Below are 16,991 nucleotides of genomic sequence, written 5' to 3'. Positions count from 1 at the left end.
GTGAGTATACAGTATTAAAAATGGGCAGATGTCTCATAAAGATGATTATGCCAGCACTCTTGACCTTTCTGTGAGAACAGGAATAAAAGCAGGAGGAAAAACAATAATCAGTTCTGATTTATTTTGAAAGCGCTCTTCCTTTTTTAGGCATGAAGTTACTCTTCTTGTAGAGAGGTGAGGGGGGTCACTGTCACCCTTCCACGTCACATCAGTGCACACTCATCAGCTGCTTGGGACTGAGCCTGTAAGCAGATTGACACACTCAGACCTCAGCCAGAGACACCTCCCCTGGGATTGCACATGGGAGCATGGGTCACTGCCTCCCTTAGCTATTTTCTGGCTCAGCCTTGTGTTTGGTTTGGGTTGGGTTTGTTTTGCTTTGTTCTGTATTATTTTGTTCTGTTTTGTTCTGTTTTGTTTTGCTTTACTTTGCTTTGTTGGGCTGGCTGATGGGTGAGAGCTGATGGAACGGGATGCTCTGATGCAGGCTCCCTGCCTCAGCATCGCTGCTGAGGGCTGCGCAGAGGCACCAGCCCAGCCCAGCATAACCCCCTCCAGACAGACTTGGTGGTGTTACTTTCTAATGTCCTGGCATTCCCATGCGAAGAGTGGTTAGCCTAAAACCCATATTGCAATGGAAAGTAATAACCCTAATCAAAATAAATGACAGGAGTACTGGATTTCCAAAATCCAAGCCTTATAAAGTACAGCCATGACCACTAAAGATAACCTAAGGGTGTATCCAAGGATTCCAAGTCCCATTTCTATATTCTGTCACAGGCAGTACGTGTCGCTTTTATAACATACACAAAATGATTTAATGCTTAATCCAGAAGATTAAAACAGCTTCATCACTGTTTTTTGGTTTTGGTAGCTCAGGGCAATTTTGAGAGTGACCCACTCCGAGATTTGCTAAAAAAGAAATCAGAGACTTCTTTGTAATTTTATGGAAACTTCCTTTCCAGTGACACAACCTCTATTTTTGTGCCTGGACATTGAGGGAAACCCTCTGTAGCTGAAGTAATCTTTCCTGGTATGCACATTTCTGTCTTGAGCCATGTGTGTACAGATACTTGCTAACATTAGAACTGGAGCTGTGTCTTTATGCTGAGCCTTCAAAACAAATATAGTCAAAGAAAGCAAGTGTGTAAGATTTTTGTGATGCTGAAGTAGTTTGCAGGATGCCTTTGCTCTAAAAGTACTTTTTCATGAATTTATTTTCAGTAAGTTTGATCCAGCCGCCCACTGTAGGTCTGAAATGGGTCCGTTTATTCATTGTATTTATTTAGGCCCGGTGCTCTTGGGAACAGGAGAAGCTGTTGGCCCTCTAAGAGTAAACATAACCAACATTTGTACTTCATATATTTTAAGGCCAAGAGAAAAAAGGCATTGTGCTCATGTGGACTTTCCAGAGACAGAGCATTTTCTTTACTTACTTAATTGTTATTCTGAGTCCAATCTCTTTAGCTGAATTTAGACTTCTTTTAGGAAAAATGAAAGGTCTACCTTAAACTAAATTTCTCAGTGAAATACTCCACCAGAGCTGATAGACTATTGTAATGAATAATTACTCTTAATGGTAATAATTACCCTATTTCTAATCTAAATAGACTCCACTTGTGGTGAAGTACATTCCTGAGTCATTTACAAACTCTACCAGTATCCATCATCCTCTTTTGGGGAGAAGGGGGAAATCACTGTTAAAAAACACCTTCTTTCAGCAGTGACTTCCCGTTTATAGTTAGATTTTGAGACATACCAGTTCTCTGGCTTTTAACTGAATTTATGTGTGCCACACTTACTGTGTGGCTTTATAGTTTCAAAACCCCAACATCATGTGGAATTAAGTCGAATGTTTACCAAAGTCTAAAGTTGTCACGCCAGCACTAATACATCTGTTTATCAAACTAGTAATATCCTCAGAAAATATCTAGTTAGTTTGACAGGATGTGTTTTCCTAAACCTATGCTGTTTAGCATCAATTATTTAAATATTTTGTTAATTGATTGAGATCTTCACTATTTTGGCAGGACTTCTGTCAGGATGACAGGCTGTGTTTGCTTAGCTCACCGTGCTTATCTTCTTTAAAATGTCATCACTTTCCTACCACTTTCCACCCGACGCTGTGTTCAGTGTGCAGAAAGACACTTCAGGGTTTAGGAAAAAAAGCACATTTTCCTCAAGTTTTGCACTGTGAAAATCACTTTTTTTTCATTCAGCTGATTTTGAGGCTAGTGAAGAGCAGCCAGGAATGAGCCAAACCAGGAGGCAGTCGTGCTCTGAGCAGCTCAAGCTGCTCACATGAGACTGGTGATGGGTGCCGAGGAAGCAAACATCATGACCAGGCTGGCCAACCCTCAGCTCTTGGTAGCACTGCGGTAATGACAAAGGGACTCCCTGCACCCAGGGGTGTCCTCTACTCCCCAAATACACCACTGCAAATGACAACAGTATGTGGCTTGCTGTTTATTTACACGACAAGGGAAAGGGCACAATTTGGTTCTGAACCCATACACCTTTTGGGGGTTTATAATGGATTCGAAAGAGGTGGTACAAAGATGGAGGCAACCATGAGAAATGTTTTCCTGCATTTTGTCAAAGGTTTTGTAAGATGATGAAATAACAATTGTCACCGTTATAGGTAGTGTAGGACATCATCTGCTCAGTGTTTTTTATTATAATTTCAGTATCTTCCTGGAGGGGGCTTTTGTCTTCGCTCCTCCAGAGAGGGCTCAAGAAATGCATTTCTATTACCTGCAAAGTGGCACAGTTGAAGGATGCTGCAGGCGTCCTCACCCCAGGATCATTTCAGATCATTGAGGGCATGACACATGTGGACTCAGCCCCTCCCAGGTGCAGCCTGTTTTTTCTACACTGCAGGCGATGAGCTGGGGTCTGGGACACAGGCAGAGGATGGAGAGCCTCCCCAGCCCTGGGCTGCCCCAGGGAGCAGAGCTGTGAGCTCCAGCCCAAGGGGACAGAGACATCAATGCCTCCCTAACATCAAGAGCTCAGTGTAGGACTCACCAAGAGGCACCTCTCTGAGGACATGGTGTGCCCCAGGCACCTTGCTGGCTCTTTGGGAAGTTTCCCTCGTGGCTGACTTTCCCAGCTGCACACAGAAGCATCCTGCGGGCCAAGCTTGGGCATCCCATCAGGATAAGAGGATTAAAAGCAGTTCTGCTCTTCCTCAGAGGATAATTGTGAGGAGAAATGCATCAAGGACGTAGAAATGCCACAGTAATGAGGGCTACATGCATACCGAGAAAGGCAGAAAAGAGCATGAAACTAGGAGCTTACTGGAAAAAGAGTGGATGTTTCTAAAGAAAACAAGATTACCTAACACTGTAATAATAAGGGGCAGAAGTAGAAAAGAATTTTTAAAGCTGTATAAACCCACCAGCCACTAAGAAACAGGCTTTGATAGCTTACAGTGTGATTTCTTGTGCTTCTTTCTGAGTGCCTGGTCTGGCCCAGTGGGGATTAGGTGGATTAGGGGTCTCCTCCACATCAGCAATTCTTATTTTCCTGTCATTAATAACTACATATAGGCTGTCAGGAGTCATATTCACTATTCAATCCCACATATATCTGTTTATTCTCCATGTAAAAATACTGTGATAAACCATCAAGGGGCACATGATGCACAGGCATGTGACAAACCTTGCTTTATACCCTGTCTCTGCCATTCGTCAATCTCATTTGTTGTGCCTAGGAGCAACCCAGTGTCACCATCTCATTTTGCTTTACAACTAGTTTGGTTGGTCATGCCTTTGAGGAAGAACAAGGACTAGATAAGGAAAGCCGTACTTGCCCCATTTTTTATGATATCATCTAATTTTACATGGCATCTGCTAATGGATGTGTTCCCTTTGATTTCACTGCAACCTTTTGTGTTTGTCAGGACACCACCAGGAGGGTAGGGTTGGCCCTGAGACTGCCTGCTCCTTCATGCAAGCATTTTGTCATCTTTGAAATGCCTTCTGTTCTGGAATCTTAGGAAATAACAATACTGAAAACTTGCAGAGAATGCTAAAAACATTAGCGTTATCACAACACAATAAATAGTTTCACCACCCACTGAAAACTGAATTCTTCAGCTGACATAGTAATAAAGTAGAAATTCAGTTGCTGAGATAGTCTGGGTGTGGACACATTGTCAAAAGAGGAGCCAGGAACCACTAGTTCTTAAAATAACTTAATTTTTCAGCTTTATTTTTCTCTCCCACAGGAAAAAATCCCCAACAAACAAACACAAAAATACCCCACCCTCACAGTCAATATATGTACAATAAATTGAAGGCAATATTTGCTGAACAAATATGATCATAGTGATAGCACGTGTTGAAGGCTGATGCATGTGAGAAAGATAGAACCTCTTAAGTGGCACCAAATGCTGAACTGCCTATAAATTACCGAGCTGTTGGCTTCATTATTTTGACTTGCTTCTTAAAGTTCTTTACCTCATCTTTTTCTAAGGTGCTCCTGCAGATTTCTTGCGGTATATGTTGTCAATTCTTCTATAGATCACGCAACTGGAAAAAAAATCTTTTCTCAGTAATTGTGTACTTCAGAATTTAGCCTAGAGTGTTAACCTAAGAGTATGTGTATGTCTTTTCCTAATCAAACACAGGAGGCACAGAGGATATCAGATCACAATAAACGATGAGGTGTGATGACGTATTTTAACTTGTGCAGCTATTTGTGATGTGTATAACTGGAAGTTGAGAACATAGGATATATCAGATCAAATAATTAGACTCAAAAAAAAGGCCTTTTGCTATATTTAATTATCTCCCCTACTTAGCTGAACATGTAGATTTAGACAGTTCTGTTGACTGATTCATTATTAAACTTCATTTAAGGTGACCCAAATTCTCACAGAGTTTATGTGGTTGCACGCACTGTGTTGAGTCTCTTCCACCTCTGCATACACTGGTACTGCTCGTGGCATTGTCTGATGCCCACCATCCTTCAGGAAATAAGTGTTCCCTCAAAGCATGGGAAAAGGAGTATGGCCCTGAAGGAAAATAACTAAATGCCACCAGTATTCCTTCTGATGCACAGTATTGTTTGTTTTGAGTGGTACTTACATAGACAATTCTAGCCCTAAATTGAATAAGAAAAATATAATAATAATAATACTTTATATTTTCATGAGTTAACATTTCTTAATGCTAACATTTCTTTACTATTGGACTTACAATTCAAAGACAATGTAACAGGAAAGAAGCTTATTAACTATAGTCTTCTAAAAGCAATTAATAAATGTAATAAAATTCCTGTTCTTTTAAAACAAATCCCCCTTCCTTGCTGCAAGGTTACAATGATAGCAGCTGCAACACTGATTGGTAGGCACTGCTGCAGCTCCCCGATAAACCTCCCCTAATGGGGTTTTAAAGCCTACCCTTATCAACGTAACATCTCTCTCTAAAACTAAATCTGATGCAAAGGAGATGGCAAATGCAGAGGGAGAAGAGGTTTCCCACAGGTAGCAGAGCTGAGCTTTCTCCGTCGTGCTGAGCACCAGGTTGTGGACAACACAGAGAACTTAGTCATCTGGGGCCATGACATAAAATATCTAGTACCAAACAGAGGAGTTGATTGCTTAGAAAAAAAATGGGTCCTAAACGTGAAATAACCTCTTTGCATGTATCTGTGGCCCTGGCATAGTGCTATTGCCTGGGTGACTGAAGCATATCTGATTATACACTGTTCATTTGGGAGAACTCATGTGTTTTTCCACACTATTTTTACAGCTCCCAAGTCTACCTTTTGTCCCACTGAAGAGACCTGGTGGCCAGGCCTGGTTATTATCATTGCAGTATGCTGTGCCACACTAGTGTTCCTCTTCGTAGTTGTCATCATTTGCTACAAAGCCATAAAAAGGTAAGACTCCAGATGCTTATACTGTGCTTAGGGCAATGCAGCCCCACAAAGGTTGAGCCAAGACTTGGCTGACATCTTGTTTTGTTTAAAGGCATCCTAAAGGCAAAATGCATCCTGTAGTCAACATGTGTTTTCATTGGAAAATCACTTTATGTACCATATCCTGCCTGTGTAAAGGGTGAAGTTCAATGTACAGTCATGGGCATGAGGAGGAGAAAAACTAGAAATGGGATAGAGCCACAATGTTCAGATTAATAAGAACTTCATCAAAGTCAAATTGCTGCAGGTTGCTGGGGAATGTGGATAGCTTTGGCTTGGTCAAGTGTACAGGTAGGAAACACTGTCCTATCCACTTCTGGTAGTATTCAAAATTTACATGTGGGATATGAGATTTTTTGGCCCAGGCCCATCGCTAATTGTGGCATTTCAATTGATGCAAGCTCTTCTAACTCAAACTCTAGGGTTTAACTCAAACTCTAGGGTAATTTGTGTTCGTTTTCATTTGGAGACTACTTCTAATTTATTTTTGCTTCAAAATGATCATCTACAGAATCAGATTCAAAACCTGTCTCTTTTAATGTTAAAAACATATGTGAAGCCTATGTACAACACAGTGTGTAATAACCATTTCAGATCACTGTCTTTGCAATAGATATGCTTGCTGTTGTGGTTTGAGCTCAGAAGGCAACTGAGGACCTCACAGCTGCTCATTTACCCTTGCCCCTCGGAAATGGGGAGGAGAAAAATACAACAAAAGGCTCGGGAATCGAAATAAGGACAGAGAGGGATGTCTCACCCATTATGGTCACAGGCAAAAGACAGACTTATTAGGGGAAGAGGAAGAACATCAGTTTAATTAAAACACTAACAACAACACTTAACAAACAGAATAGGACAGTGAGAAGTATTACCATATCTTAAAAACACCTTCCCCCAACCCTCCTCTCTTCCTGGACTCAGTTTTTCTCCTGATTTCTCTACCTCCTCCATTCCAGCAGCACAGGGGGGCAGGGAATGGGGGTTATGATCAGTCCCACTGTTCCTTCCTCTCTAGGGAAGAACTCCCCACATTCTTCCTCTAGCGTGGTGTCCCTCTCATAGGAGACAGTGCTTCATGAACTTTCTCCAACATGAGTCCCCGTCATGGGATTCAACTCTTCCTGTGCTGCTCCGACGTGGGTCACCCCTACATGTTTCAGTCCTCCCAGCACCGAATTACAACAGCAGGGGCTTCCCACAGAGTCCAGGGCCTTCTTCAGGCACAGTCACCTGCTCTGGCCTGGGGTCCTCCATGGGCTGCAGGTGGGCATCTGCTCCACCTGTGACCTCCATGGGCTGCAAGGGCACAGCCTGCCCTCTCACGAAGGGCTTCAGGGGGGTCTCTGCTCCAGCGCATCTCCCCCCTTTCTCCTTTCTTCCACTGACGTCAGTGTTCACACAGATGTTCTCCTCGCAATGCCTCCTCACAACTCCCACAACTCCTTCTCACAGGTTCCCCTTGTTAAATGCATTATCACAGGGGCGCAGCCACCATCACTAATTGGTCTGGCCTTGGCCAGAGGTGGATCCAACTTGGAGCCAGAGGAGCTTCAAAAAACTTCTCACAGGGGCCACCACTGTAGCCCCTTCCCCCGCTACCAAAAATCCCTGCTCCACACACAAACCCAACATATTTGCATAGGCCTCCAGTAGTTAGAAAGTATTGACTTCAATTACATAGAAAAATGGGAGTGGGAATAATTTCTTCATCTGAATAATGTTTCATATTTCTGGTGGAAAAAGTCAGAACTTGAACTGCAAGTCCAAAGTGTCAATTTAGAGAAGAAAGTAACTTGTGGGAATTGTAGCCCCGATGGACAGAGGTTTTTTTCTCCTCTGTTGGTTTCAGTATGGCTCTGACAACACCCCACAGTCATGGATTCATGGTGTCACTGTTTTATACCATGGGGGTCTTGGGCAGTAGCTGTTAGTACAGCCGGGTGACCCAGCCAGCAGTAGAGAATGCAATATGCAGTCCATAACTCTCATTAGATATTGCAGTGACATCTGAATTGCGGCTTGGATTAAAAGATGTTTTTTCAATTTTGTGATTTTTGAGTAATATGTTGGGGGGGGTGGTGAAGGAAAAGAAATCAAAATACCTTTCATGAAAAACGTTCTCTGCACGCAAAGCAATTGCAAGATTTTTGATGAGCCGCAACAGGGATATCACAGTGGTGGAGCATTGCACATGCTTTGTGGTTGTCTGAAAAATTTATGCAGAATTTGAAGGATAGTGTATCCAAGAGCATCAAAAAGGGAGAATTCAAATGAGAAGACAGAAGTCTGTATTTAATTTCTTATTAAATTTACATAAGTATCTTTGCTATTCCAGTTTAGCTAAAATGAATGCTTATTAATTTTGAGAAGTTGGAAAGTTTTTGCTCTACCAACAGCACTTTTAAAAAATCATCTATGGAGGACTGAAGTTGTAGTCCAGTTGGATTGGTACCACAGTGCTAAATTTCTTACTTGTAGTTCCTCTTTTACCATTGACTGCTCATATGGGATTGGTCCAATTCTACGTGGAAAGTTGTATTAGTTTCAAAAACAGATATTGTATTTGTCTGCCTAGTGCCAAATTGTGAATGATTTCTGCCAAGACTGCAAACTATACCTACAGGAGCAGTAACTCTCCAGGGCAACTTGTGCCTAGCAAGGAATTGCTCTTCAAATCTGCATTGATGCTGGTAGATGGGAGGAACAGAAAAGAAATTTAAACAAATTTAGAGCTGCCTGAAAAGGCTTTGGGAGTTCACTTAACACTCTCATGTTTTGTGTTGGTGAAGAATAATAACTGATACTTGATGAAGACACCCATTATTTTGCAAGAGTGTGAATATCAACATAAAAGTCAGCCGCTTGAACAGGCATTAGGCTCACAGAAAAGTGAAAATTCCTCTTAGATTTTCTTATTGTTGACATTCACACACCTGACAAACGCTAAGCTGAAAACTGCTCAGATGTGGGAGGGACAGCTATAAAAGAATCTTATTAATTATGTTTTTACAGACTAACTAGAGCATTTCTTTACATCAATGAATCGTCCTAAAACAGCTCTGCTAAAAGGATGCCTTGAAGTGCCTGGCAGCATTCCCCAGTAGTTCAGGTTCCTTGATCCACTGTAAAAGACATCTACTGATAAATGCTGAGAAATAAGACATTTCGCAAGAGAAGCATCTCTGCCTTCAACACAGAGTATTATCATGTATTGTTGAGCTGAACTGGCTTTAGCTAGTGTGAGAAATCCTTCACTCTGTTTTTTGCTGGGAGGTAGAGGTGGCTAGAGAAAGAGTAAGGGGATTAATCTGGGTGATGCTAAAGCCAAGAGTCTCTCCCTCTGGCTTCATAACCGTGCTCTGCCCCATCCTTTCTCACACCCCCATCCCACCAGCTCTCCTCTGCAGTCCTCCTCCCAGGACCTCATTCCTGCACATCTGGAATTGGGACCTCTGTCATTGCGGCATCTCCAACAAATCTGTCTCCCACCCCCATCTCCACTGAAGAGATGCTGAAGAGCGAAATAACAGCAGTCATCTGGTTGTAGGGTGTAGGAAGAGTTAAACATTTTAGTAGGAAAGTACAGGCAGAGATTTATTTGCAGAGAGCTTGGATCTGTTGTATTAATCCCTCACTTTCATAAGAATCAAATTTGAAGTAGAAAGAAAAAGAAGAATCCTATTGTGCTTAAGTTAAAATCTCATCAAAGGGCTAGACCCAATCAGACTCTCTCATGTCTGCTTTTCTGTAGCAGGAAGAGAGGGAGTGACTGTCCTTAAGCTATCATAACTCAACTGTATTTTTATTCAGTCTGTATAAAACCTGTTTCTCCTGAGGTGGTTTCTTTTCCCTCATAAAAGCTGAAACTTCAGCATATCACCAATTCTGGGCACTAAGGCTTTTTGTGATAACATACAACCTAGTGGATTGGTGCTTCTTTGTATAAAATAACTATGAGAACCAGGCAAGCATGCTGCTGCCTCCATCCCTGCATCTCCTGTGGAAATACTCAGGTTCTCCCAATAAGAAATGGTCATAAGAAATGCTGAAATCTTTTCCAGTGGATGGATTTGACCTCTCTGGTCCATGAGTGAACTAATATCAAAATGTACCAATCAGCTTTAGTTCTCCAAGAACTGCTAGACAGGTTAAATTCTTGGGAAGATGCATATAGGGCAATTCTTTGAATGCTCTTAAAGCAGCCTCTAAATTTCCTATGTGTGATGCTGGTGTCTGCAGTGTTGGACACTGCATGACCGGCACACCGGGTACCGATGTGTGCTGCTGCATAGATCAGGCACCAGAGGAGATCGCACGTGATACTGTGTTGTGCTGAAGCATGGTTGCACACAGGGTGATAGCACCCTCAGTTTGGCAGTGCAGGAACAACTATTTTCTCTGGTCTTGGTGACAGAGCAGTATTTCCTTTTTTTAAAAAATGTATATTTTCTCTTAAGAAACTTTTCCATGGCACATTAGAAAAAATTTAAGGATTGGCACTTAGCACCAGCAACAATCAGAGTCTGTGACACTTGTAGATTTCTAGGAGAGGCTTAATCACTGGCTAGGGCTCAGACCCACTGTAAGCAGTGGGACTTTCCTGCTTATTTCATGGATATGGAAAGTGATCTCACAACCATCGATTTCTGTAACACATAGCAAGAGCAGATGAGTAACTGGTTCAAAATTTTGAATACCTCCAGGTATTTCTCTACCATGTCTCTGTCTGTAAAAAACTGCCATTCTTTCTCTTTTCCTGCAAGACTGTCACCAAGAAGTAAAAGTAGGAAGTCCAAGGGCAATTCATAAACTAGCACAGGAAGGAGGAAGCTGGATCATTTCAGTATTACGTGGTTTGTGGACTTGGGCAAGTGCACTGTGAATGCCATCAGCTCTAACAGATCTTCATCTGGTGTAAATCAGTGTGGATTGAAAAACAATCAGCAGAGCTCGATTCATTTTAATCAGCTCTGGAGGTGGCTGTCTCTTAAGCTTTTTTTAACATCTCCAAGCACCTCAATAGTAAGACTGGAGGGAAGTAAACACAGTAAAGAGGATTAACAAGAGTTGTTTGGTAAATAAGCAACTGAGATGGGGGAGAGGGACCTGCAGTATGTAATCCTATTTTGCAGCTCACTGGTGTGTCAGTGTCTGTGAGGGGAGTAAGAGATTTACATAAAAGGGAAAAATAAACCCCTGTCTCCCTGTATGAAATTAAGATACTGGAGCTATCTCTCAAACCTTGAAGGGTTTGAGGAAGGCTGAGCATCCTGGTCTCCAGCTGATGCGCCAGCTGTGCAACCTGGCAGGAGGTGTTTCAGATGGTTTTCCAATATGTGAAAAACCTATACTTAGTCTCTCCAGAACATCCATACAGTCTGAGATGACCCATGAGCAGCCCATTGTGCCTAGGGACGTGACTCCTTGGCTCTGCTGGATTTTAGGTAGGATGAATACCTCTGCTCTCAGATGTACCACAGGGTTTGCTGCCAAAGAGCCCTCTTGCTAAGTCAGCAGAGAAAGTAGGCTGATGATAGCAAAGTTTTACATGATATATCTTTTACTCACTATTCTAACTATGTCAAGCCGGTGTTTTGTATGTGTCCCATAGCCTGAGAGAAAGGTACCATAAATGCCTACATATGCATTTCCTTAAATAGGTGTTGAGTTCACCTTCAAACAATAATTAAATGGAAGAAAACATTGTACTGAAATAAAATGACAGGTCATATTTAAACTGTCTTAAAATTCATTGCTCAGGTTTTTTCTAGGGTACTCAGCATTAGTGTATGATTTATGAACCCTGTATAATGCAAGGTCTAGTTTCAATAGCAGAGCCAAGGTTCTGAAAGTTGTTTTTGTTTATCAAAATGAAACAGGTGCTTGTGAGGGTAAAACACTGAGGTTTTCTTAAGGAGAGCAAAAAGTGGGAGTTGGGGCTGGCTGAGGTGCATGTCTGTCTCACTAAGGGATGTATGTCTCACTAAGCAGGCCATGGCCCTGCATCTCTCCCCCAGCCCATTTTGTACCACTCACTCCCCCAAAGGGCAAGGATTGTGTAGTCCTCCACGTGGCCATCTCCTATGAGCCACGGAGGCCAAGCACAATCTAGTCCAAAATCATTATTAATTGCAACAAAACAATGCTTTTCAGTGTGGGGAGAGAAGACAGAACAGTGTCCTAAACTTGCTTAATCGCTTTGAAGTGGATATTCACGGCATGGCTGATGACGGACAGGTCAAGGTGATTTGAGATTGTTAATCTCTTCTGTTCTCCCTGACACATTAGAAGAGTTCGTACTGAAATGGTGCCTTAATTCTCAGCAGGTGCCTGTAAAAGACAGCAATTACTCAGAAGATAAAGTGAGATAGTTGGTGGAAAAGCTGTGTTAAAAAGTGCTGTTTGAGTGAGGGACTTCTCAAAGAGAAGAGAAAGGTCAGTGGGGACAGATCTGTGTGTCTTTGATGCAGTTCATTGAAGTCATACTGGTTCAGCTCTGCAAAAGGGGTCAACCCCTAAGAAGTGCCATTCAAAAGAGAGTATGGTCTTCATCAGAAAGACCTGGGAATGTCACCAAGGGCGGTTGAAAGACAAACTTCAAAATTTTGGAAAAGCAAGGAAAAGACAGTCATGCTGTAGCCTGATTATCTTTTCCACTGGCTGAATGTTGATGCTTATCAACAGCAGGATCAGTATCTACCACTGAGCACCACTGGCCAGATCTTCTGTCACCTCTTACCAAAGCCCAACATCCCTGTGTTTTGCTTAGTCTCTATGCCTAATCATCTCCCAGTGGTGAATTTACTCACATCCTTGGAATGAGGTTGCAGACAATCTACTAATGACAATTTTTTATTATATTATATATTTTTTATTATATATTTTATATAAATTGTTTACCTTGACTTTAGTAAGGCCTTTGACACCCTTTCCCACAGCATTCTCCTGGCAAAACTGGCTGCTCGCGGCTTGGATGGGCACATGCTTTGCTGGGTAAAAAATCTGGCTGGATGTCCGGGCCCAAAGAGTTATGGTGAATGGAGTTAAATCCGGTTGGTGGCCGGTCACGAGTGGTGTCCCCCAGGGCTCGGTTTTGGGGCCACTCCTGTTTAACATCTTTATTGATGATCTAGACGAGGGAATCGAGTGCACCCTCAGTAAATTTGCAGATGACACCAAGCTGGGTGGGAGTGTTGATCTGCTCGAGGGTAGGGAGGCTCTGCAGAGAGACCTGGACAGGCTGGAGCGATGGGCTAAGGCCAACTGTAGGAGTTTCAATAAGGCCAAATGCTGGGTGCTGCACTTGGGCCACAACAACCCCCAGCAGCGCTACAGGCTTGGGGAGGAGTGGCTGGAGAGCTGCCAGTCAGAGAGGGACCTGGGGGTGTTGATTGACAGCTGGCTGAACATGAGCCAGCAGTGTGCCCAGGTGGCCAAGAAGGCCAATGGCATCCTGGCTTGTATCAGAAATAGCGTGGCCAGCAGGGACAGGGAAGGGATCTTACCCCTGTACTCGGCACTGGTGAGGCCGCACCTCGATTACTGTGTTCAGTTTTGGGCCCCTCACTACAAAAAGGACATTGAATTACTTGAGCGTGTCCAGAGAAGGGCAACGAAGGTGGTGCAGGGTCTGGAGCACATGTCGTACGAGGAGCAGCTGAGGGAACTGGGATTGTTTAGTCTGGAGAAGAGGAGGCTGAGGGGAGACCTCATCACCCTCTACAACTACCTGAAAGGAGGTTGCAGAGAGCTGGGGATGAGTCTCTTTAACTGAGTAACAAGCGATAGGACAAGAGGGAATGGCCTCAAGTTGCAGGGAAGGTTTAGACTGGATATTAGGAAGTATTTCTTTACAGAACAGGTTGTTAGGCATTGGAATGGGCTGCCCAGGGAGGTGGTGGAGTCCCCATCCCTGGAGGTGTTTAAGAGTAGAGTATGTCGACTCTTAAGTGCTTAGGGATATGGTGTAGTTGGGATCTGTCAGTGCTAGGTTAATGGTTGGACTGGATGATCTTCAAGGTCTTTTCCAACCTAGATGATTCTGTGATTCTGTGATTTGCAGGAGCTCTAAGCCCCAAAAGTTAGAATGAAAAAGCCAGAAAACTATGGGAATGCCCCAGCAGTTCCCACATGTGCCCCACGCTGCCCCAGGCAGGCTCTGCCCAGACTCATTCTGCTCCACCTTGAGGTGACAAGAACCCAGACCTGATCATGGAGCAGCTGGAGCAGCTAAGCACCAGTTGGTCCCCTACCCATCACACACATCCTACCACCTTCAAGATGATCAAGACTCTTCAGCACACCTCTCATCTCTGTGTGCATGCACCATTCCCCACCCCAGGCTCTGCCCTTTCTTCTTTTCTCCAGAACTTTGTTTCCTGCATCACCCCCACGTTTCCCCAGATTTGACCAGGCAGAAGATCCCCCTTCCTGCCTGACCTTTCGGCACACTTCTGGCCAGCAGCCTTGGCTTGGTGCCACCCTTGACTCCTCTAATTTGTGGCTTCTGCTGACTGTGATTTTGATGCCTGGCGCTAACCTGGACTTCTGTGCACAGAGGCCCTGGGGAAAGATAGAGCTCAGGGAATGTCAGGAGCTGTGCTCAGACGTTCTTCCTCCTGTGCAGGGAATCTCAGCCAGAGGTAACGAGGCATCTGACCATGGCAATGTTATTTCCCACTGTAATTTATGTGCATTAGTTTCATACCTTTGTCTAATTAGTCACAACTTAGTTTGCAAACAAGATCTCAGCTTTTCCATGCCCCAGACGAGAGCAGGTGTTGATAAAGGAAGGCTCAGGGGTGCTTGTCCACACCAACTGCTTTTGGGGGTCCCCACTGCTCTGAAGAGAGGTCACATCACACACACACACACACCTTGCTGTTCTGTCTGCTGCCATGCAGCCACACTGCCTGGGGAAAAAAGAGTATAGGGAGGGTCATGCTTTGCAGAGCTACGACGCTCCTCGGACACACATCAGTCGCTTGCAGCCACCCTCAAGCCCCTTGCAACTGTGCTGCCACCACTTGTGTGGCTGCATGGTCTGATTTCTGCTAGCTCTGTCTTTCCTTCTCTGCACCCCCTGTACTTACTGCTAAATATTTATCACGCTCCAGGGTTGCTAAGCAGCACGCAGCTCCCTGCTAGAGAGAGCCTTGCCACGAAAGCAAGACACGCAGTAGGTCAGCGTGGGCAGAGCTGGGGGTGGTAGAAGATGGCATCTGCTGGGGTGGTCCTGCTCTGCCACACACTTACCTCGCTCTGACTCCAGTGACCCCTCTGTCAGCAGGCACATGGCCACCCCCTCCAGTATGGCTAGGCTGGAGAACAATGCTCCTCGTTGGTCCATCTCAGAGAGTTGTTGGCTAAATAACCACATCAGAGAGCATTTGTGGAGATGAGTATCTCATCATCCATTCCCCAAGGTAATGCCAGGTGATGGAGTGAAGCACTGATGTAAAGGGTCTGATCCCAGCTGTGTGCAAGGCAAGAGTTGGAAAATAGGGTCATTCCTCATTCTGGCCTTTGAAAAGAGGCCACGCAAAGAGGTCCAAGGTGGAGAAATGGTGCCTTGTTTGGTGTCTGCTTTTTGAGGAAGTAGCATGAACCCTTATGAAAGATGTTAATACTCCTACACAGCAGGAACTCAGGCTAACCTGATTCTTCCCTTCAGTTGCTCTGAGCCCTGGGAAGCCAGTGTGGAGACTGGCTGAACTCAAACCCTTCCTCAGAAGTTGTCTCCAGTTACAATTGTCTAAAGCCGCTTAGCTCCCAAACTGTGCAAAACCAAATCTTTGTGTAGACATCAAGGTGTGCAGGACTTGCTGGTTGCTCTGCTTCTGTATGGGCTTGCCTTGTTGCACACCTAGAGCATTGAAAGGCTGGGACCACCCTGTGCAGTCCACTTACAGTGGGATTGCATTTATCCTGCAAAGAGCAGGGTCTGGCTCTTTAGACTCTTGTGAGTGGAGAAAGTCAGAAGCAGCTGCTTGGAAATCAGTGGTCTTATTCCAGTTGGTGGCAGAGTCAGATTGCCTCAAGTGCAAAGTGATCTAGATAGTTGTGAAGGTCAGTTCATTTTACAAGTTTTAATTTTCTTCTCAGCTCCTTGCATTTATTTGTGTTGCAGACACTCTTCTATTAAAGACATTTCTATAACAGAAAATCTGCAGAGAATTTTGGTTCATCTGCACAGAAATTAATCATTACTATTTAAATAATGTTGTGAAAGTCTATTTAAATTATTCTGTGAAATAGCAGTAGCCTTGTTCTTCTGTATGGATCAAGTCCATTGTTAAAGCTGTTGCCTATGTTTGCAAGGGATCAAATAGCAAGGTAGTTATCTACATTCAGCAAAAAATCTGAGCACAAAGTAGTACAGAAGATAAACTTTGTCTTGGCGATGGAGAAGTCCATTGCCTAAAATGGCACATGGCTGGTGAGAGACATACTGTCCTTCAGAGACAGCAAGAGAGCAGTGAAGAGTAGTCCTTGCTCATCTCCTCTCTCTGCCCCTTATTATTCCAACCCCACGTTCTTCCAGTACTGATGCCCACCCAGACCATGGGGCACCAACGGCCAGCCAGTTTGCAGACATGGTTGGGGATTCCTGCACCTTTTCCCTCCTCCATTTTCTCCTCCAGGGGGACAACTTCTAACTGGGAGCCCAGCTAAATAATAGTTCATAAATGTATTTTACTGGCCTCACTGTAGCTGAGCAGAAGCAGTTAGGTAGTTGTCATGTCTTGTTCAATGTATATGTTTAGATGCATTGACTATATAAAAGAATCAAGGTATTGATCAGGGTTGGTACAGCTGGGCACTTGAAAAGTGTATTTCTCCAGACTGCCTAATTAATGTTTGTTAAGCACTTTGAAGACAGAAAGCATTGAATAGTGATAGGTGTTTTTCAGTCTGTTCCAGAAGAACTGGAGAATTTTGAAGGACTAAGAGAAAGACCTCAGTTTGGGCTCCATGCCAGCACCTGTGAGAACATGCATATCTCAGTTTTGTGTGGGTCACAGAGAGCTCTCACAGATGTGTGCAGAAGTGAAGTATCAAAT

General features: G+C 43.8%; 1 protein-coding gene across 2 annotated transcripts in view; it reads left to right on the top strand.

Moving 5' to 3' along the window:
* PRIMA1 (proline rich membrane anchor 1) overlaps positions 1-16,991 on the top strand; it is a 54,637-nt gene that overhangs the window by 24,562 nt on the left and 13,084 nt on the right. For both annotated transcript variants that reach the window (XM_074825005.1, XM_074825007.1), the window contains exon 3: positions 5,760-5,889. In XM_074825005.1, coding sequence (XP_074681106.1) covers positions 5,760-5,889 — 130 coding nt within the window. The remainder of the gene's footprint in view (positions 1-5,759; positions 5,890-16,991) is intronic.

This window comes from Strix aluco, chromosome 4, assembly GCF_031877795.1.
Source record: "Strix aluco isolate bStrAlu1 chromosome 4, bStrAlu1.hap1, whole genome shotgun sequence".
Lineage (NCBI taxonomy): Eukaryota > Metazoa > Chordata > Aves > Strigiformes > Strigidae > Strix > Strix aluco.
Note: the sequence above shows the minus strand (reverse complement) of the source record. Positions and strands in the feature narration are given on the sequence as shown.